The sequence below is a fragment of the Capricornis sumatraensis genome, chromosome 1 (genome assembly GCF_032405125.1).
Source record: "Capricornis sumatraensis isolate serow.1 chromosome 1, serow.2, whole genome shotgun sequence".
Classification (NCBI taxonomy): Eukaryota; Metazoa; Chordata; class Mammalia; order Artiodactyla; family Bovidae; genus Capricornis; species Capricornis sumatraensis.
The window spans coordinates 172,822,797-172,844,410 of record NC_091069.1 but is presented as its reverse complement, the minus strand read 5'-3'; the positions used below and the strand labels follow the sequence as shown (position 1 = coordinate 172,844,410).

Genomic DNA, 21,614 nt, shown 5'->3' with positions numbered 1-21,614 from the left:
TTTACACATGAAAAAATCAAGGGTTAAAGAAGTCAAGCAATTTCTACAAAATTTTACAACTGTGAAGTGCCAGAAACTGCATTTTTGACCTTAGGCCTGTTGCCTCAAAAATTTATACTCTTAACCAACATAAAGCACGTCAGTCATTCATTCTTGCATCACACACTTTTCTGGACACTTTGTTGTTGTTTAGTCAGTCAGTCAGTCTGATTCATTTGTGACCCCATGGACTGTAGCCCCCCAGGCTCCTCTGTCCGAGATTTCTCAGGCAAGAATACTGGAGTGGGTTGCCACTTCCTCCTCCAGGGGATCTTTTCGACCCGAGGATCCAACCTGTATCCCCTACATTATAGGTGGATTCTTTACCACTGAGCCACTGGGTAAGCCCTTTGCTGGATACTACAGAGAATAAAGATATAAAAAGACGTGATCCTGTCTGCAACGGAGCTCCTCTCAACTTACCACTTCCCGGTTTTCCCTCATTACTCTCCATTTGGTACTCTGTCCTCTAACCACTGTTCATCATTCCTACTAATAATTCTGTTTTATTTCTGCTCTTGAGCTCATTCTCTTTCCTTTAACCCTCATCTTTAATCACATCTCCAAAGTTATCTATAGATGAATTTAATTTTCTTAATTTCTCCTTTATTTTCCAAGTTGCCAAAATAAATTACTTTTACAATTATAAAAAAATAATTTTGTTCATGTTTATCAATTTTAAGTAAAATCTGTGGGAAACCTCCACCATGGTACCATCTCCAACGTACCTTCCTCCTGAATGGATTTCCCAGCTCCAGCAAGATGCCTCTCTAGCAGCTACTCTACCAAAGATGCCTTCCTCAGTGACCAGTAGCAATTTCCAATATCCTCACATCTAGAAGGCCTGAATCACTTTACTTTTCTCTATCTCAACTTTTTAATTTCTCCAGTCGTCTCAGTCAGATTCACTCTACCACTTTTACTTTATTCATCCTCTCAGTTTCACCAAACTTCCGTAAATAGTATACTTTACCTACCACAGTCTTATTGCTGATAGAAAAAATAGCTCCAAGAAAGAATTCTAATCCTGTGAGACATGTCTGCAGATAAAGAGGTATCTAGACAAGCGGAAGTTTATGGACAGGAAGTAGACTGCTCTTGAAACTAAGAATGATCCTGAAAAGGGGCTGAAATTCTCAGGAACTCCGGTCTAAAAAGTGACAATGGAGTGATAAAAAGAAGACCTTGACAAGGTTACACTTAAATTTCAAGACCACTTAACTAAAGAAGGTAAATAGGGACCTTGAGTTTCTTTACCATCTCCTCCCACGAGCGGACATTGTTGCCTCTTACTTCACAAACAAAATAGAAGGCTTCAGATGTAAACTCCTCAGCTTCTTGCCACCACGTCTATTGGTTTCTGTATTCACATCTATTCCTTCCTCTCTAGTTAGGTGAAGGTGAGGTTCCTCCTCCTGTATAAAGGTAGTTGTGCCATGTCCGCTTTCGTACTGGTTACACTGTCTTATCTTACATCTTATCTTACATCTTACATCTATCTTACATCTTCAACATCTTTCTTCACTGGAGTGCTTCTAATAATATCCTCTCCTGACTTCTTGTCACTTTCAGTTATAAATACTTACCATCTTCACTTTCATCCCTCTATTCACTTCCCAATCGGCTTTAATTAGTCTTGAATCTCCACCAATCTACCATAACTGATATCATCAAATCAATGATCTTTGTGTCCCTATATTTAATAGACATTAAAGCTGGGAAAGCATTATCTTGCTTTCCCAGTCAGTAACATTTGTTACTCTAAATGATTCCCTTCTTGAAATCTTGTTATCCAAGGCAAAACTACTATCATTTTGGCCATTTTTTTTTTCAGTCTTATTTATGGGTTTTTCCTCTTTTCTTCTTCTTTTTTTTAACCCTTTACTTAATTCAAACACAAAATTTCACTCAACACATTTTTGTTGTAAAGGAAATATAACAACTTATAAGTAAAGGCTGACTTGTATAAAGGTATGCTTAATACTGAATAATCTCATTTAATATGAATAATATAAACACATATCAAAGACTTGACAATCTATATACTGGAGAAAATAATCCATATTAAATTTTCACTACATTAAGACTCATTCCCTTAAATATTTGAAACATTATTCCAAAGATTTATGTCAGAGGTTGTCCCCTAGAGATTTGATTCTGGCATTACTGAAATCACAGTGGTTCTTAAAATAATAGGTTCTGTTTTCTGCCTCTCCGTTGGCAGTTTTTTCCCTACCTCGACAGCCCTTCCCCAACTTTTCTTTAGTGAATCTTTATTTGAATTGTTACTCGTACCTTTGCTGCACCTCCTTTTAGATGTTTATTTCTGCATTGATCAAGTGAAGAAAACTTAATCGTTCACTTTTCTGTATCTTTACCAGGACAACAACATTTCTTGTGAAACAATTACTATGACCTGTTTATAGTGCCTAACTCATTTGCTTGTCTTTTAAATACCTGGGTTCCTCAGGGTTCTATCCTTGCTGTCTATCTTACTCTTATTATCTCTTAGTTATTCCATTTATTTTCAAGCTTAACTGATGTCCATATACTAATAGTCCCAACTCTTTATAGCCTAAAAATTTCTCCTGAATCTTAAAAGTGCATTTCCAAATAAATGTTTGATACTCCTAATAATATGGTCTAAGGACATCTAGAATGGAACATGCCCCAAACTAAATTCATTAGTATTGCCCCCAAACCTATTCTCCCTTACTTACTCAACTCAGAACCCTACATTCAATTTTGACTTAACATTTCCCTTTCTTTCACACAATGTAACATATCAAATTTGTCAGTTCTGTCAGGGCTGAGGAAAATGAGCTAAGGGAGGCACTCACTTTTGGTAAAAATTTAAAGAAGTACCAAAAATTCAGTAATTAAGACAGGGTATCCTTGTCTTACCCTTATCCCATTCTTTCTCCACATTACAGTCAGAGATACCACTGAAAAATAAACATCTAACAATCATTCCTCTGTTTAAAATCCTTTTGAAGCTCTTTACTATTCTCTTGATAAAGTTCTAATTCCTTAATAAGTTAAAAGCCTTTCATTATCTGGTTTCTGTTAGTTTCTCCTCTTTATCTTTCTCATGTATGCTCTAGGCAATTTGAATTCCTTCAAGGCCTGCAAATACATACTATTTTTCAACCCCTTGTCTTATAGATACCATATCCTATTTCTGTTTCACTTGCAATCTGTGATTCAGTTCAGTTCACTTGCTCAGTCGTGTCCAACTCTTTGAGATCCCATGTACTGCAGCACGCCAGGCCTCCCTGTCTATCACCGACTCCCGGAGTTTACTCAAACTCATGTTCATTGACTTGGTGATGTCATACAACCATCTCATTCTCTGTCGTCCACTTTTCCTCTCGCCTTCAATCTTTCCCAGCATCAGGGTCTTTTCAAATGAGTCAGTTATTCACATCAGGTGGCCAAAGTATTGGAGTTTCAGCTTCAAATCAGTCCTTCCAATGAATATTCAGGACTGATTTCCTTTAGGATGGACGGGTAGGCTCTCCTTTCACTCCAAGGGACTCTCAAGAATCTTCTCCAATACCACAGTTCAAAAGCATCAGTTCTTCGGCACTCAGCTTTCTTTATAGTTCAACTCTCACATCCATACATGACTACTGGAAACACCATAGTCTTGACTAGAGAGACCTTTGTTGGCAACGTAATATCTCTGCTTTTTAATATGCTTTTAATATGCTATCTACTCCTTCCAAGGAGTAAGCGTCTTTTAATATCATGGCTGCAGTCACCATCTGCAGTGATTTTGGAGCCCAGAAAAATAAAGTCTGCCACTGTTTCCACTGTTTCTCTATCTATTTGCCATGAAGTGATGGGACTGGATGCCACAATCCTAGTTTTTTGAATGTTGAGCTTTAAGGCAACCTTTTTACTCTCCTCTTTCACTTTCATCAAGAGGCTCTTTAGTTCTTCTTCACTTTCTGCCATAAGGGTGGTGTCATCTGCATGTCTGCTGCTGCTGCTAAGTCACTAAGTTATTGATATTTCTCCCGGCAATCTTGCTTCCAGCTTGTGCTTCATCCAGCCCAGCATTTCTCATGAGGTACTCTGCATGTAAGTTAAATAAGCAGGCTGACAATAGCCAGCCTTGATGTACTCCTTTTCCTATTTGGAACCAGTCTGTTTTTCCCTGTCCAGTTCTAACTGTTGCTTCCTGACCTGCATACAGATTTCTCAAGAGCCAGGTCAGGTGGTCTGGTATTCCCTCCTCTTTTGGAATTTTCAGTTTATTGTGATCCACACAGTCAAAGGCTTTGGCATAGTCAGTAAAGCAGAAATAGATATTTTTCTGGAACTCTCTTGCTTTTTCCATGATCCAGCAGATGTTGACAATTTGATCTCTGGTTCCTCTGCCTTTTCTAAAACTAGCAAGAACATCTGGAAATTCACGGTTTATGTATTGCTGAAGCCTGGCTTGGAGAATTTTGAGCATTACTTTACTAGCATGTGAGATGAGTGCAATTGTGTGGTAGTTTGAGCATTCTTTGGCATTGCCTTTCTTTGGGATTGGAATGAAAACTGACCTTTTCCAATCCTTTTCAATCCTGTGAGCACTGCTGAGTTTTCCAAAGTTGCTGGCATACTGAGTGCAGCACTTTCACAGCATCATCTTTTAGGATTTGAAACAGCTCAACTGGAATTCCATCACCTCCACTAGCTTTGTTCATAGCGATGCCCTCTAAGGCCCACATGACTTCACATTCCAGCATGTCTGGCTCTAGGTGAGTGATGACACCGTCATGATTATCTGGGTCATGAAGATCTTTTTCTCTAGTTTTTCTGTGTATTCTTGCTACCTCTTCTTAATATGTTCTGCTTCTATTAGGTCCATACCATTTCTGTCCTTTATTGAGCCCATCTTTGCATGAAATGTTCCTTTGGTATCTCTAATTTTCTTGACGAGATCTCTAGTCTTTCCCAGCCTATTGTTTTCCTCTATTTCTTTGCACTGATCACTGAGGAAGGCTTTCTTATCTCTCCTTGCTATTCTTTGGAACTCTGTATTAAAATGGGTATATCTTTCCTTTTCTCCTTTGCTTTTTGCTTCTCTCCTTTTCACAGCTATTTGTAAGGCCTCTTGAGACAGCCATTTTGTTTTGCATTTTTTTTTTCTTGGGTATCATCTTGCTCCCTGTCTCGTGTACAATGTCACGAACCTCCATCCATAGTTCTTCAGGCACTCTGTCTATCAGATCTAGTTCTTTAAGTATTTCCTACTTCCACTGTATAATTGTTAGGGATTTGATTTAGGTCATACCTGAATGGTCTAGCGGTTTTCCCTACTTTCTTCCATTTAAGTCTGAATTTGGCAATAAGGAGTTTGTGATCTGAAACACAGTCAGCTCCTGGTCTTGTTTTTGCTGGCTGTATAGAGTTTCTCCATCTTTGGCTGCAAAGAATATAATCAATCTGATTTCAGTGTTGACCATCTGGAGATGGCCACATTAATTGTGATTAATTGCTGTTAATTCTTTAGGTCTTATCTTCCATTTCATTTCTTTAGGCCAAGCTTTTCTGAGCCTCAAAGCCTTAAATATCCCTCCTATTTATTCCTATAACTTCTTCTGTATTTCCCCAGTTGTGACAGTGATCATACGATATTGAAAATTCCTGTTTACATGTCTGTTTCCCTGCTCCTGCTAGGCCACATAAATTCTTTGAAAGCATGAATGCTGTAGCTATTTAATTCACTAATGTGACTCCGATAACTAGAACAAAATCTAACACATAAAGGCTCATTAAATAAATGTTTGTTGAATGAATTAATGAGTGAAAAAAATCTAATGAATAAATTATAGTAAAAAGTCAGAGAACTGAATTATTAGTACCAAGAAAACTGAAGTAGTTGACTAACAATGACAGCTAATACCTGTTTGAGTGAGTGAAGTCGCTCAGTCGTGTGTAACCTTTTGCGACCCCATAGACAATAGCCTGCCAGGCTCCTCCCTCCATGGCAAGAATACTGGAGTGGTTTGCCATTTCCTTCTCCAGGGGTTCTTCCTCACCCAGGGACTGAACCCAGGTCTCCCGCGTTGCAGGCAGACTCCTTACCGTGTGAGCCAACAAGTACTTGTTTAATATTTCATAATTTATAGAACATTTCCATTATAATATTTCTTTTGATCTTCATAATTACTCTGATATGTAAATAATATTATTGTGCAATGATCCAAAGAAAAGGGCATAGTACTAATCAGAGGAAAACTAATCAGAGGAAGATAATTTGGCTTTGAAGAGAGAAGGAAACAGAGAATGTATTACCACAGGGCTCCTAAGATAATGCATAAATTTCTTGGAATTGAAATTTCAATCTGAGTAATACTATTAGTCCTCTCCCTTGGTTGAAAATAATCAGATGGAACATTGAGCTTTTGGGCTCTTTATCCTCTATTGAGCTTTTTATGTGTTTGGACTGGTTATCTTCCAGGGGGGATGTCACACCCAAAGGCTCAGTGTGGGAACAAGTCTCCAGGTCAATTAGAAACAATCATGTCCAGCTTTCCCCTTAGACTGTGTAAACTAAGCAACACACACATTCCTCTTCCTCTTCCATTGCTGGGTTCTTGGTGGTAAAGAGAATAAATGCCATTCGATCTATGTGGCATCAGTTTCCCCCTACTTATACAACTCCTATTCATTTATTTGTTTTTAATGAGTATAGTTGCTTTACAGTGTTGTGTTAGTTTCTGCTGTACAACAATGTGATGCAGCTATATGCATACATATATCCCCTCCTTCATGAGCCTCCCTCGCACCACTCCCACCCCTTTTAGGGCATCCCAGAGGGCTGAGCTGTGCTGCCTCTGCTATATAGCAGCTTCCCACTAGCTATCTATTTTACACAGGGTAGAGTCTATATATATGTCAATACTACTCTGAATTTGTCCCACCCTCTTCTTCCTCCTCTATGTCCACAAGTCCATTTTCTATGTCTGCGTCTCTATTCCTGCCCTGCAAAAAGGTTCATCAGTACCATTTTTTTTCTAGATTCCATATATATGTTATATATATGCATTAATATACAACATTTACTTTTCTCTTTCTGACTTCCTACAAGCTGTATGACACACTCTAGGTTCATCCACATCACTACAAATAATCCAGTTTCGTTCCTTTTTATGGCTGAATAATATTCCATTGTATATATGTATCTTATCTTCTTTATCCATTCATCTGTCAATGACATTTAGGTTGCTTCATGTCCAGGCTATTGTAAATAGTTCTGGAATGAACCCGGGGGTACATGTATCTTTTTGAATTGTGGTTTTCTCAGGACATGTGCCTAGTAGTGGGGTTGCTGTGTCCTTTGGTAGTTTTAGTTTTTCAAGGAAACTCCATACTGTTTCCCTTCATGGCTGTTATCAGTTTTACCAACAGTGTGAAAGGATTCCTTTTTCCACACCCCCTCAAGCATTTATCGTTTGTAGATTTTTTTGTTGATGGACATTTTGACAGGTTTCCCCTACTTATCCAACTACTCTTATTCTCTTTGCTCAAAAGGAAACTTCTTGGGAGCATTGCAGAGCAGGGCAGAAACAGCTAAATCTAGAAGCTTTAAAAGGCTCAAAGAATTTAAAACATCTTCTAATTATTAGATAAATAGTTATCAGATAAAATAAGCTGGTTTGAGTGGAAGGATTATTTTCTTTGCTTCACGATATACTGCAGTATGGATCAGTACATCTCAACCATGACTACCATTAGAATCGCCTAAATACTTAAGTTTACAGATGCCAAGGCCGTATCCTACAGAGATCCTCATTTAATTGGTCCTACATGGCATCCAAAGATTAGTCCTTTTTAAAGGTCTCTAGGAAACCTATTAGGACTTCCCTGGTGGCTCAGATGGTAAAGCGTCTGTCTACAATGCGGGAGACCCAGGTTCAAGCCCTGGGTTGGGAAGATCCCCTGGAGAAGGAAATGGCAATCCACTCCAGTACTATTGCCTGGAAAATCCCATGGACAGAGGAGCCTGGTAGGTTACAGTCTATGGGACTGCAAAGAGTTGGTCACGACTGAGCGACTTCACAGGAAACCTATTAGTTATGTGACCTTCAGTATTTTTTTTTTTTGATTTCTGACTTTATTCAGTTAATTTATCTACAATGTCTAAGTGAAACCCCTAAAATAACATTTACCTAATAATGGCCATCATCAAAAATTCGAATAGGTTAGTGTGAGGACTGAATGCAAAAGTTTGTGCAAAGTGCTTACATCATGCTTTCCATGTGGAAGGCATCAGTGGTTATTAGTTTCCTTGCCCCACTGCACTTACCAAGAGCTATCAGCATAAGCAGTCCTGGAACTCCAAAAGCCAGTGCATAGCAGTCCTTCCCAAAACACTGCACATCTCCTACAGGAAAAAATAAAGCCAAATTATTCCTGAATCTTAAGTCTCTGATGTTCTAGTCTATAAGCTCAGGTTTTTGAGGTCATAGACATAGCCATCCTCTTTCCTCCCATCACCTAATCTATAATCCTTCTTTTAGGGTAGACAATTCAAGATTTTAAAAAATACACTCAGATTTTCAAGCCCTTATAAAAGAGGATGGACAGTAAGAAGCCTTGAACAGAGTTCTGGCTGGCCAGAATAAAGCTTATGCAGAGGCCCTCAGAAAAGATCCCAACCTCTCAGCATGGGTGTGACAAATGTAGAAATCAAGCTCCCTGCATTGATGGAGAGGTAGAAGACTGAGAAGTATCTAGTCCGTTCCTCTGCCTGAAAAAAAATAAATAAAAAGGACAAATCATCAGTTCGATGTGCCTACTCCGTCCATCCCCATCTCATGTTCAGACTAAGTGAGAGGTACATACACTGATTCAGATACTGCCTCCATGGTTTGTGACTATCATGTTAGATATTTTAACATATATCTTGCTGACCCCAGACAAATATTTCTCTGTCTTTCAAACACTAGTATAAGCAAGCATCTTTAATATTTTTTATCACTTTATCTTGGCAAAAATGGTTATCTTTTATGAAAGCGAGCGAAAGCGTTAGTAGCTCAGTTGTGTCCGACTCTTTGCAACTCCATGGACTACATATAGCCCACCAGGCTTCTCTGTCCATGGAATTCTCCAGGAAAGAATACTGGAGTGGATTGCCATTTCCTTCTCCAGGGCATCTTCCCGAAACTGGGATCAAATCCAGGTCTCCCACATTGCAGGCAGACGCTTTAACCTCTGAGCCACCAGGCATGCATTGTGTTATATATGTATTTATTCTAATAGTAGTTTCCTTGCATTAAATGTCTGTTTCTTTCAGTAGGTTGAGAGTTCTTAGAGGCCAGAAATTGTATCTTACTATTTTCTGTAATCTCAACTATCATTACTACTATAGCACCTGATTTATATTACAGACTCAGTTCAGTTCAGTCACTCAGTTGTGTCCGACTCTTTGTGACCCCATGGACTGCAGCACATCAGGCCTCCCTGTCCAACACCAACTCCCAGAGTTACAGACTCAGTAAATATTTTTTAATGGAATTAAGTGAATGAATAACTGAGATAAAAATTAAATAGCTTTTGTGGAATGTGTGGTAGGAATAGGACTAGAACATGGCTCCAGTAAACTGTTGATCAAACAGGATAATTTTCCTAATGCTTCCCTAATGCTTATGGGAAGTCTGCCAGAGAGTAGAAAAGGAAGTCTGTGAGCTTGGAAGTGACTGGTGGAAACTTGAAGGTGGGTTTGTCCTATTTCTGGGATATCTTTGTGGAGCACTTACAAAATTAAGTAACTTTCAAATACAGTTGTTGACACTTTATTTATTATGTACTTCTGTGTTTCAGTCTGACTTCCCATATCTTTTCCTGACACACCCGCACAATCTCCATTTTCTATATATGGTGTATTTTGCTTCCTCTTCTGGTCCCCACTTAAATCTGTTCTACTCACCCATGTGTATAGTTCATTATGCATAGAATCCTACTTGCCAGAGGCTGGTTATTTCTCCAAGGTTAGCAAGCAGTTATATTCTATGGACCCTTGGGCAGATGAAGAATATAAAATAACTGAAATGTTCTGATGGGTTAGAGGAAAGAAGGAGGACATATCACAGAGAAAGAACAGAAAAACATATATGATAAATAGCTATAGAAGAGGAAATAATACATGAAGAGAATCAAAAAGGAAAACTGAGAGGTAAAAAGAAGTTAGAAATGTTGTCTGATCCAAGAATAGACTACTTCCCTTGCCTGGTGGTCACTGCTTCCTTAACAGACCCATTTTTGCATTTATTCATACTGCTTTTTCCCCACTGACAGTGAAAAGTATTTAGGAAAAGAGGAAATGATCATCCAGACATGTTCATCTAGAGAAGCTCATTCTGTTTTATTCCAAATGGTCATTTTCCCCTTGCATAGAATCCTAAAGCTAGAGATGCTTAAATCATCTCCACACTACTCACCACCTCCCATTCCCAAAGTGATGACCATGTATCTTCTAAAATACCTCAAGTGAGAGTAAATTCACTACTTGCAGCTATTTGAAGTTTCTCTTTCCATCAAGCAAAAAGCTGATTTTCTATAGCTTTCTTTTATTGATCTTTGGATTAATTACTGACATCCTTCCAATATCTATAGACAGCTGTAATATTCTCTTTAATCTTCTCTTATCCAGGCTAAATATCTCCTTTTCCCTCAACCTTTTCTCATAAGATATGCCTTTTAGTCCACTTGCCACCTTGGTCACTTTCCTTTGAAATGTTTCTGTTTTTCTCTCTATTAATGACCAGTACCCAGCACTGAACACAACTCTTCAGATATGATCTGATAGTGGATTACTTCATTCTTGGCAAATGGCTACCTGTCGTTTAATGCCTGCTCTACTTTTTTTAAAACATAGAAATGATAGGACTCTTACATGTTTTTCTTCAAACTGGTCTCCACCAAAAGCTGCCACACAGGGTTTGATACCTCCTGTCCCCAAAGCTATTAGACTCAGGCCGACCATTGACAGGACTCTGAAATGGAAATGTGAGAGTACTAATCATACTGATATTAAACACAACGGTAGGAATGGAATATAGAGCTATAAGAAAAAAATATGTGTACAAGGGCACGACCTCCTTCACATTTCTATACCGTGGGCACTTCCCAATGGCTTCTTCCTAGGAGATACTCGGGAGCATTTACAATCTTCATAATCCTTGAGTTTCTGCCAGAAAGTATCATTACACGGGAAGATTTTGTCCCTGATACTTTCATTTACCTCATGTGTACAACATATAGAAGCAGATACTCAAGGAATTCCAGAGTTAAGGCATTGGTTCTCAGTTTCATTATAGTCAAAGGGACACTTCAATAGAAAGTCCTTGTGAACTTTTATCCCACATATCCTTAGTAACTACAAAATGAAATTTTAAGTTAGTCATAACTAATAGGAGAAATGTCAGTGATTTCTGATGGGACAACAATAATAAGGTGTCTAATATCCATTAAATCTCAAACAAAATTCTTAACTCATTGGAAAATATACATATAAGCATATGATAACCAAGAATATATATTATCTGCTTCTTGGACAAGTCTAATTCTCTCTAATAACTGAACCAACAGAAATTAGAACCTATCAAGAGTTTGGCATCATATAAGCATCAATAGCTTAATAAAGAGGAACAGAGCAACTGGAATATATGGACTACACAGAAACAGAAATAATCTGAGCTTTGAGTGTGAATTCTACACTATATTATAAGGAAGTATCACAGGCCTATTTTTTTGACTGTCTCAAAGAACAAAGTGTGGATGGGTGAATAGGTGAGGGAATATAGAGGATATCAAAGTTTTCATGTCTTCAAGCATATGAATAGTTTTCATGGAAAGGATACTAACTGGGCATCCTACAAGTCCCCAAATATTTAATAAAGACAAATGAGCTCAGATAATGCAGGAAAGAGTTCACACACTAATCAATTTTTTTCTCAATCAATTTGGTAATAAAACAGTATGTTAGAAATAAAGGGACATCTCTGGTAAGAAGATAGAGAAACATCTATAATGAATGCATGTGACATCTACCTGTCCAGTGGAGAAAAAGTGGTTCAGTTTTTATCCCATAATTTTACTCACATGTGTAAATTTTGTCCCGCCAGTATTGGTAAGGCACTCATAGATTTGATCACATGGCCAAGCATATACACCAAGGAGAGATAGATGATTGTCCTGTTGAAAGAGTTAAATCAATCAGTCTACAAACAGAATTCAGATATTTGAGTAATATAGACTCAGAATTTATACTGTTCTCAGTGCCAGGATAAATGAAGCAGGAGGAGGGAGAGTTGGAGGAGAAAAGAATTATCTGAGAAATGCAAATGGATTTTCCCTCTGAAATTTTTGATATTAATTAGTAAGTTCAAGGCTACAAGAAATCATGCAGTAAAGATATTTTTTAGCTTTATTCAACCTAACATTTTCCCAAACTTATTTGACTATGAGAGTTTTATGTTCCTACATACCATTCATCAGATCCTATGCAACCAATTTTCAACAGAATGGACTTTGAAAAATGCTAATTCAGACAATTCCAGAGATGACAACACCACAGAAAATATCTGAGTGATGGATACCTGAGATCCATCTCTGGTCCATGAGGATGATGTTATAGGGAACAGCTATAACATTATCCCCAAACATCTCTTGGTACTATTTTCAGGGACTTAAAATATATTGAAATGAATAGATCATTAGTCTAACTCATGAAAATATTTATTGTATTCTTAAGAAAGAAACTATAGAAGGAAGTCAGAAAAGAGAAACCGAGATGGTAAAAGAGCTGCAAAGAGGGACTTACAAGAAGATACTAAAAAGGTTGAAATGACTCAATCTGGAGAAGAGATGGACAGTATATCAAATTACTATTAATACATTGAATTTTACATTTTGTTGTCAACTATCTCTGTCACCTGAGATCAGAACAAGAATTGGTCTTAAACTTCAGAATGGAAGGTTAAAATTAGATACGAGAAAAAACCCCTCCTGACGGAAAAGGGGATAAAAATATTGGAAACACTGATTATGAAGAGACAAAACCTTTCTGTATTGTCAGTCTGACAGAGATTCTTATTTGTCATGGATGACACAAGTATATTCTTGCTTGGAAGCGAGAGGCTAGAAGTGATAGTCTCTGTGCAATTAATTGATGAAACTTCTTGGAACATGACCTCCCATCGTCCTTACTTGAATTTTCCCAACCATGAGTCAGCAATGGCTGCTCCCAGGATGGGAGTGAAGTAACAGAGGCTGCTGAAGGCGTGGTACACAGATGTGGAAGTGTTTTCACTCCAGTTCAGGTAATACAGGAAATACAGGGTCAGCACAGCTAAGCAAAAAAAAAAAAAAAAGACAAAATAGATACATTAAAATATTTATGGAAGAAAAGAACATTTGATAAGATCTTTGAAGGTGAGCTTGACCTTCAACAGTCCAATCTATGAAGCAACTGAGGAGTGACTGTTGGGCAGTAGAAGGGCCCTTGAGAATTGTAGTAAAAGGGGCTATGCTTAGTCTACAAACGCAATACTGCCTTCAGTCTTTGTGCGTATATCATCATTTAGGTCAATCTGAAAGATAAAATGGGGCTTCTAATATTCCTTCCTTCTCCTTCGCCCAAGAATCGGACACGACTTAGTGACTAAACCACCACTCTCCTTCCCAGCAACACTATAATCCATAGACCTGAAGGACAGAAATGAATGCCACTGGTGAGAGTTTCTCCACTTATATTCTCATAGGCTGTATTCTGGTTTCCAATACTTTCCTTTCTGGTTTTCGTCTTTATGAGTTAGTAGGTGAAATCCCATCAGGTATTTTTGGGGACATCTTCACCAAAGGAAAGGACAAACTGGATGAAGGCAGAAATAATAGATAAGGGAAATAAGTGCATATAAGATAGGTTGTTACAAACATAGGGTGAGAATGAGTGGAGAAAAGTAGGACTTGGGGACACAAAATTACCTTTCATGCCATAATAGGAAAAGCGCTCACAGAATTCATTCACCACAATGAAGACAATACTCAGTGGATAGTTGGAACCACAGATTTTCTAGGAAACAAAAAGATACTGATTCAAGCATGAACAATATTTCCCTATTTAGACCATTATACTGTTTCACAACAGAAAAAACCATTTAAGTCACCATGATTGGTCATGCGAAGCAATGGTCCCTACTCTTCATGAAACAGCCAGTATCATACTAAAAGTGCTTGCATTGCTGATTTAGCACTCAGAGAAACCATTCTGAATATTCCTTTGTCCATCATTCATTTAATTATATGCAACTGCTCAGGCATTTCTTGATACTAGACACCAGGACTTGTTCATCTTTCCACAAGCACTAAATGGAAAGCCTGGGGCACTGAGCAAGAGAATAATCATCCTTATTTCTAGGAACATAACCAAGAGTTGGCCTCTAGAGCATGTGATATCCAGGTAGTTACACTCAGATGTCAGTACCCTGTTTAGCTCCACTGTGTAGATTAATCTTTCTGTCTCCACTTGCGCATTCATTGTGCTGGGAAGAATCTTAGCAATATGAAGACTTTTTGCCAGGCACAGAACCCAATACAGATTCCTAAAAGTAAGATGATTGGTCCCCTTCACCTTGGGCAGAGAATTCCTAAATCCTGTCAAATTAAATGTCCATTCCATCTATGAAATAGAGATTCTGTAACATTTTCACACTAATCCTTTTGGGCATTAAAAGGACTATGCTATTCAATGCACTGTATCAGTCAGAATAAAAGGAATATCATGTTTTATTTCAAATCCCTATGATAGTCCAACCAACATGAGAGATGGAGGTATGTGTCCTTGGTTCAACTGAATCATATCATAAGATTTTCTTTTAGTTGTTTTTTCATATACCTAAGATGTATGTATGTATATATATGTATAAGTAATGTACAAGATGTATCTGTACATACATCTTTGTAAGCAGCCTTAAATTCTTTGGGACCAGAAGATATATGACTAATTAAATGATAAATTAATAAATTAATATACTCATTCTTTTATCCATATGGATAAACAGCCCTCCAAAATATGAATATATATTAATATATAATAAAAAGTTGCTTGAAAGAGAATAGTCTTTTTATTTTTCCAGTTCACAGCTTAAGAGTCATGCAACCTGAAGTTTACGTAACACGCTTCTACTAGCTGTGTAACACTGTCACTGGTGGTACTCAGATACTGATCCAGTCATTGTCACTACACCTGCCTTTCTATTTTAGTTTTGTTATTCCAAAAAACTACCATATCTAGGATACTACTTAATACTACTTCTTTGCTTGTAGTAAGAACTCAATAATACTTGCTGTAGGCTCTCTTCTTACAGGATTTTGATATGAGGATTAAATCCCAAGTGTATAAAATAAAACATTATTGTTACTTCCTTGTTTCTCTGTCCTTTTGCCTACTGTAAACTGGAACACAGTAAGAGAGGTCAAATCTAAAACTTCTCTTGGTGTCCAGCATAGACTCTGTGTACAGGGGAAATTAAGGGCTGAGTTTTGGAGTTTTTTTTGGAAAAGAAAGAACAATCTGTAGAGAACAATGTACAGTTCTCTAGAGAGAGTATTTGCCAAGTTTTCATGGACATGCAAATTGTTTTTTCTTAGAAACTCAGAATATACAATGAAATACAGCCAAGTCCTAGATACCCACTGAAGAACTCTGACCACCTCCTGCTGCTGCTTCCTCTCCTAAGTTAAAAGAAACTCCTGTTTAGATCTGGTTTACAGGTTCAGTCTAATTCCAAGAGAGAAAAGTTTTTAATATCTAATACAGCTCCACCTGAAGGTGCAGGGGCCAAGGAGGAGAACCAACAGAGTACATCTGTTCCTGTAAGAGGCAGAGATGAATCCAGGACTCACCGGAGATGGTTTCTTTGGAACGTTGGAGGACTGAGGTGGTACCTCTTCAGTGGAGACAGGTAAAAAAAGAGTTTCCTTGGATTCATTTTTCTGGAAGGGATTCATGGTTGGCTCCTCACTCTCTCTCTCCCCAAGCATTTGGCTTTGGTAGGCAGTTGGGACAGCTGACAGCTACTGTGAAAAAGGAGGACTCGGTTTAACCCTGTGCCCAGTGAGTGTCCCACTTTAGCAGCTGCCTGCAAAGCAGGAAGCTATAGGAGAAGAAAGGATTGGGTCTCAAAGACTAATTCAAAAGAATGTTTACATAAAAGGTAGAGGTCAGGAAAGTGAGACTAACAAATCATGGAATGAGGTAGTATAATACTGGAGAATTGCAAATGAGTGAAAATAGTTAAGAATACAATGCCTGAAGCATAGCCTGGAGCATAGATTTTAAAATCGATTTCAGGGTGATAAGAGCTGCCATTTACTGCACAGCTACTGTGGGTTTTTCCAGTAGTCATATAGGGATGTGAGAGTTGGACTATAAAGAAAGTGGAGTGCCCAAGAATTGATGTTTTTGAACTGTGGTGTTCGAGAAGACTCTTGAGAGTCCCTTGGACAGCAAGGAGATCCAACCAGTCCATCCTAAAGGAAATCAGTCCTGAAAATTCATTGGAAGGACTGATGCTGAAGCTGAAACTCCAATACTTTGGCCACCTGATGTGAAGAACTGACTCATTGGAAAAGACTCTGATGCTGGGAAAGATTGAAGGCGGGAGAAGAAGGGGATGACAGAGGATGAGATGGTTGGATGGCATCATCAACTCAACGGACATGAGTTTGAGTAAACTCCAGGAGTTGGTGATGGACAGGGAGGCCTGGCGTGCTGCAGTCCATGGGGTCACAAAGAGTCAGACACGACTGAGCGACTGAGCGACTGAACTGAACCGTGGGGAAGGTTTACATACACTCACATTATATCTACATGTTCGAATTCTAACTATCCTCATTTTACAGGAAATAATGTCTCAAAAGGTTGTGTTAGTAGTCCAAGGTCAGGTGGCCAGTAAGTAGCACATCTGGAATTTTCACTATGCCATTACAGATAGATTAGTATCAGTATCGCCTAAGGTCATTACTTAAGAATGAAATCAATGGAGATAGAAACGTAGGAACATAGAGAAACTGAAATGCATTGAAGAAGGAAAGTTATTTCCAAGCTGAATTTGGACAGATCAAAAAATGTTGATTTTTGGTTTTCAATATTATAAAGTTCAGCCAGAAGAAAAATGGAGACTAAACCAAAAAAGAAGCCAGGAAACAGGAGAATCCATTATTTTATTTTAGAATAGGATATCCTAAGACTTTATCCCTCATCAGAGATGGAAGGAATCCTAAATCTAAAGGAGAACATGTGTTTAGCAAGGTGTATGAATACAAAATCATCACATAGAAATTAACTGTATTTAAATATCAGCAAAAACAGATAGAAGAGAGAATTTTAAAAATTATACCAGCTAATAGCATAAAAAATACCAAGGAATAAATGTATTGAAAGATATTGATACTAAACACTAAAACATTATTGAAAGAAATTTAAATGTCCAAATAAACGGAGAGACATACCATGCTCATGATTTGGAAGGCTCAGTAAAGATGTGAGAAATCCTCAAACCAATCTATGTTTGCAAGACAAAATCCAACAGGTCTGTGAGTGTAGAAAATGATGAGTTGATTTTTAAAATGAATATGGAGATACAAAAAGCCAAGAACAGCAAAGGCAACCTTGAAGAACAATAATGGCAGATTTGTGCTACTCAGTGTGTGTGTGTGAAGTAGCTCAGTCGTGTCCGACTCTTTGTGACCCCATGGACTGTAGCCTACTCTGTCAATGGGATTTTCCAGGCAAGAATACTGGAGTGGGTTGCCATTTCCTTTCCAGGGGATCTTCCCAGCCCAGGGATCGAACCCAGGTCTCCCACATTGCAAGCAGATGCTTTATCATCTTAGCCACCAGGGAAGAACTACTACTAGCACTGCTCAGTAGGAAACCAATTATAAAGCTATAGTAATTATAACAGAGGGAACTAACACTACGATAGACAAGGCAACCAATGTAACAGAGCAGAGCGCAGAAAAAGACAATTGAGGCATCACTGAGGACAAGCATGACATTGCAGTGCAGTGGAGAAAATGACAGTGTTTTCAGTGAAAAAGAACACCATCTGGATACTCATAATATATTTACCCTTATTTTACATCATGCATGTTCTATATAGATTCTATATAGATTCTATATAGTTCTATATAGATTACAAATATAACTGTTAAAATTTAAAAAATAAAGCTTTTAGAGGAAAACATAAGAGAACATCCTTATGACTGTATAAGCCAAGGTTTTTTAAATAAAACATAAATGGCAATCATAAAAGAAAAACAACTGATATATGGGACAGTATTCTCAGCATGCTAGGCCTCCCCATCCATCACCAATGCCCGGAATTTACTCAAACTCATGTCCACTGAGTTGGTGATGCCATCCTGAGAGAGTCAATTCCCAGGCAGGTTAATAAGAAGTCTGGGGTTCCCAGAGGAGGAGAGAGGGGTCTGGGGTTTTCAAGGAGGAGGAAAGGACACATTTTTCTTTTTTTTTTCCTCTACATTCTTTAGTCTTAGTCACATAAAATGGTTTTTTTTCTTTAATCCCAGAACTGATGATTACACAACAAACAACTCAGTTTAAACTCTGTACTAAGGATTATATAACAACAATGTATCCTGCTTGAGGACAGTTTCTCCTTCCTGAATACCTTCTGACTAATCCTGATATTTTAGAATGTATATTATGGGAGTGGGTCTGGTAGGATCTTTCTATTGTTAAATTGTAATCCTGTTATCCTAAAATGTAACTTGTGGGAGTGGGTCTGGTAAAGTTTTCACAAATTCTTTTGATTTATTGTAATAACTAATTTTAAACGTATATAACTCCCTTGCTAACACTGGCAGGGGGTTGCAGGGGGGCACTCTCCATCTCCCTTCTGATGTCTATGTCAGAAGCTTTCTCTGTCCCTTTTCTTACTTTAATAAAACTCTGCTACACAAAAGCTCTTGAGTGATCAAGACTGGTCTCTGGTCCCAAAGCTAAATCTTCTTCTTTGGAGATCATGAATCCGACATTGTTCACCATAAGCTAGCAATCCAACCATCTCATCCTCTGTCGGTCCCCTTCTCCTCCCACCTTCAATCTTTCCCAGCATTTTTTCCACTTAAAGATACCATTAAGAGTAAAATGAAAACTCACAAAGTGGGAGAAAATATCCACATTACTTTACATATAATGTCAGAGGATTTGTGTCCATACTTATAAGTCATTTCAAAAATCAATAACAAGATTCATATTCAGATTTTCAAGTCTTTTGCAATTATAAATAATACTGCAATAATAGCCTTGCAAATAAATTGAATGCATCTGTAGAACGAATTTCTGGAAGTACAATTGCTGTGACATAAAATGTTTTTAAATTTTTTAGAACTGCCGATTCATTTCCTATTTTCTATTGAGTTGTTTGTTCCCTTCTTATAAGTTTGTAAGCTTTACTTTTATATAGTTTATATTAATTCTCTATCACCCTCTATGTTGCAAATATGACTTTTTGTGGACTTTTAAAATTAAATATAACTTAAAAGGCACAACTGTAAACCTCAGTACTTCTTACATATGTGTAACTCATACAGCCACCACACAGGTAAGATTATATATATATTTAATAAATATTTACTTATATAAATATAATAATATATATTACATATATTATGTATTAAGCTACTCCTATGAATTGAGTCACTCCCTTTGAAGAAATGTAAAATTTAAAAAATATGTCAGGAAAAAAGTGATAGGAAGCTATATTAGAAATATTAGCAAAATATTGATAATTGTTACAGCTCAGTAAGTTCATTATACTATTCTATTTTTCATAATTAAAGGTTAAAGAATCCTGGTTCATTACTAATAAACTGTATCTATCTCCATGTTCCTCTTCTATCCTTTGTCCCTGCCTCTCTCAACCCTAATGAATTTTTTGTTTCTCATTCACTTATTTTATCCCACATAAGTGTATCCCTAAACAAACAATATATTGTTATAAATGCTTGGTTTTGAACTTTTAAAAAAGACAATAAATTTTTAAAGCTCTGATTACAATAATTTTGTCAAATACAATAATAATATTAGGTCAAGTTAGAAAAGGGTGACTTCTGAAAAGACTAAAGGGCATATCATACATTTTAAAATTTGACAAGCACTAAAGCTTTAACACATGACCACAAAAAGGGGTATGAGATAAACTGGTAATTGAGGATGCCATTAAAAAAAAGGGGGGTAAGTTAGAGAACTTTAAGAGCTGGACACAAAATGATGAAACTGAAAGAAAGGAACAGTATTTTCTGAGACAAAAATGATCCATAGAAAGCCAAACATGCATAGCATATAGATGAGGACACATCTGGAGTGGCCCTACAAGAGTGAGATGTGGATCACTTAGGAGAAGCCCTGGTAAGGTAGAGAGCCAGAAGCATGGTCATAACAAAACTAAGTTGGGCCTACTTGGCTGGCAAGTATATTTTTCATATGTCTTGGCTGAAAACAAGTGAGTAAGATACCCCAATAAGCAACCCAAGAGTTCCAAATTACATTAAAGAGATTCATCCAATATATCCTTAAAAATACTTGTGTTCTTACTTAGAATAGAAAACATTTAAAAATACAATTCATTATTGTACACTGAGTTTCTGAAGGAGGAGAACTGGCTTAGAAATATTTTTATTGCTCCAATCAACTAAAGTATTAAGCTCTTCATAGATACTCAATGAATGTTGAATATGTACATATTAAAATCATAAACAAGTTAAATAAGCCATCACAGTCCCTGTATCTGTCTTCTATACTCTGAACAAGTTTTTCTCATTAAATTTTTTTCCTCATTAAACTGAGCACCATCTTATTTTAAACTTCCATTTGTGCCTGTCTCTTATTTCATATGCACCCAAAGTGGTATTAAACTACTAAGGTGCCAGGAAACTCCTAAGCATATGAACTGTCTTTTCCCCTGATTAACTATTGAACACATCTACCACCTCCATCCATCAGATCAGTCGCTCAGTCATGTCTGACTCTTTGCAGCCCCATGGACTTCAGCACACCAGGCTTCCCTGTTCATCACCAACTCCTGGAGCTTGCTCAAACTCATGTACATCCGGTCGTTGAGGCCATCCAAGTATCTCATCCTCTCTTGCCCCCTTCTCCTCCTGCCTTCAATCTTTCCCAGCATCAGGGTCTTTTCCAATGAGTCAGTTCTGCGCATCAGGTGGTCAAAGTATTGGAGCTGCAGCTTCAGCCTCAGTCCTTCCAATGAATATTCAGGACTGATTTCCTTTAGGATAGACTGGTTTGATATCCTTGCAGTCCCAGGTATTCTCAAAAGTCTTCTCCAACACCACAGGTCAAAAGCATCAATTCTTCATCACTCAACCTTCTTTATGGTCCAACTCTCACATCCATACATGACTACTGGAAAAACCGTAACTTTGACTATACGGACCTTTCTTGGCAAAGAAATGTCTCTGCTTTTTAATATGCTGTCTAGGTTTGTCATAGCTTTTCTTCCAAGGAGCCGGCATCCTTTAAT

At 37.6% G+C, this 21,614-nt stretch overlaps 1 protein-coding gene across 2 annotated transcripts in view; it reads right to left on the bottom strand.

Moving 5' to 3' along the window:
- Positions 1-16,086, bottom strand: part of LOC138082731 (solute carrier family 15 member 2-like) — a 30,395-nt gene extending 14,309 nt beyond the window's left edge. The window contains exons 1-7 of one of the 2 annotated variants that reach the window (XM_068976063.1): positions 15,949-16,086; positions 14,029-14,116; positions 13,252-13,393; positions 12,145-12,237; positions 10,937-11,036; positions 8,701-8,791; positions 8,348-8,425 (exon numbers count right to left, since the gene is read on the bottom strand). In XM_068976063.1, coding sequence (XP_068832164.1) covers positions 8,348-8,425; positions 8,701-8,791; positions 10,937-11,036; positions 12,145-12,237; positions 13,252-13,393; positions 14,029-14,116; positions 15,949-16,086 — 730 coding nt within the window. The remainder of the gene's footprint in view (positions 1-8,347; positions 8,426-8,700; positions 8,792-10,936; positions 11,037-12,144; positions 12,238-13,251; positions 13,394-14,028; positions 14,117-15,948) is intronic. The other variant, XM_068976148.1, reaches the window with a different exon arrangement.
- Between the last annotated feature and the right edge of the window lie 5,528 nt (positions 16,087-21,614).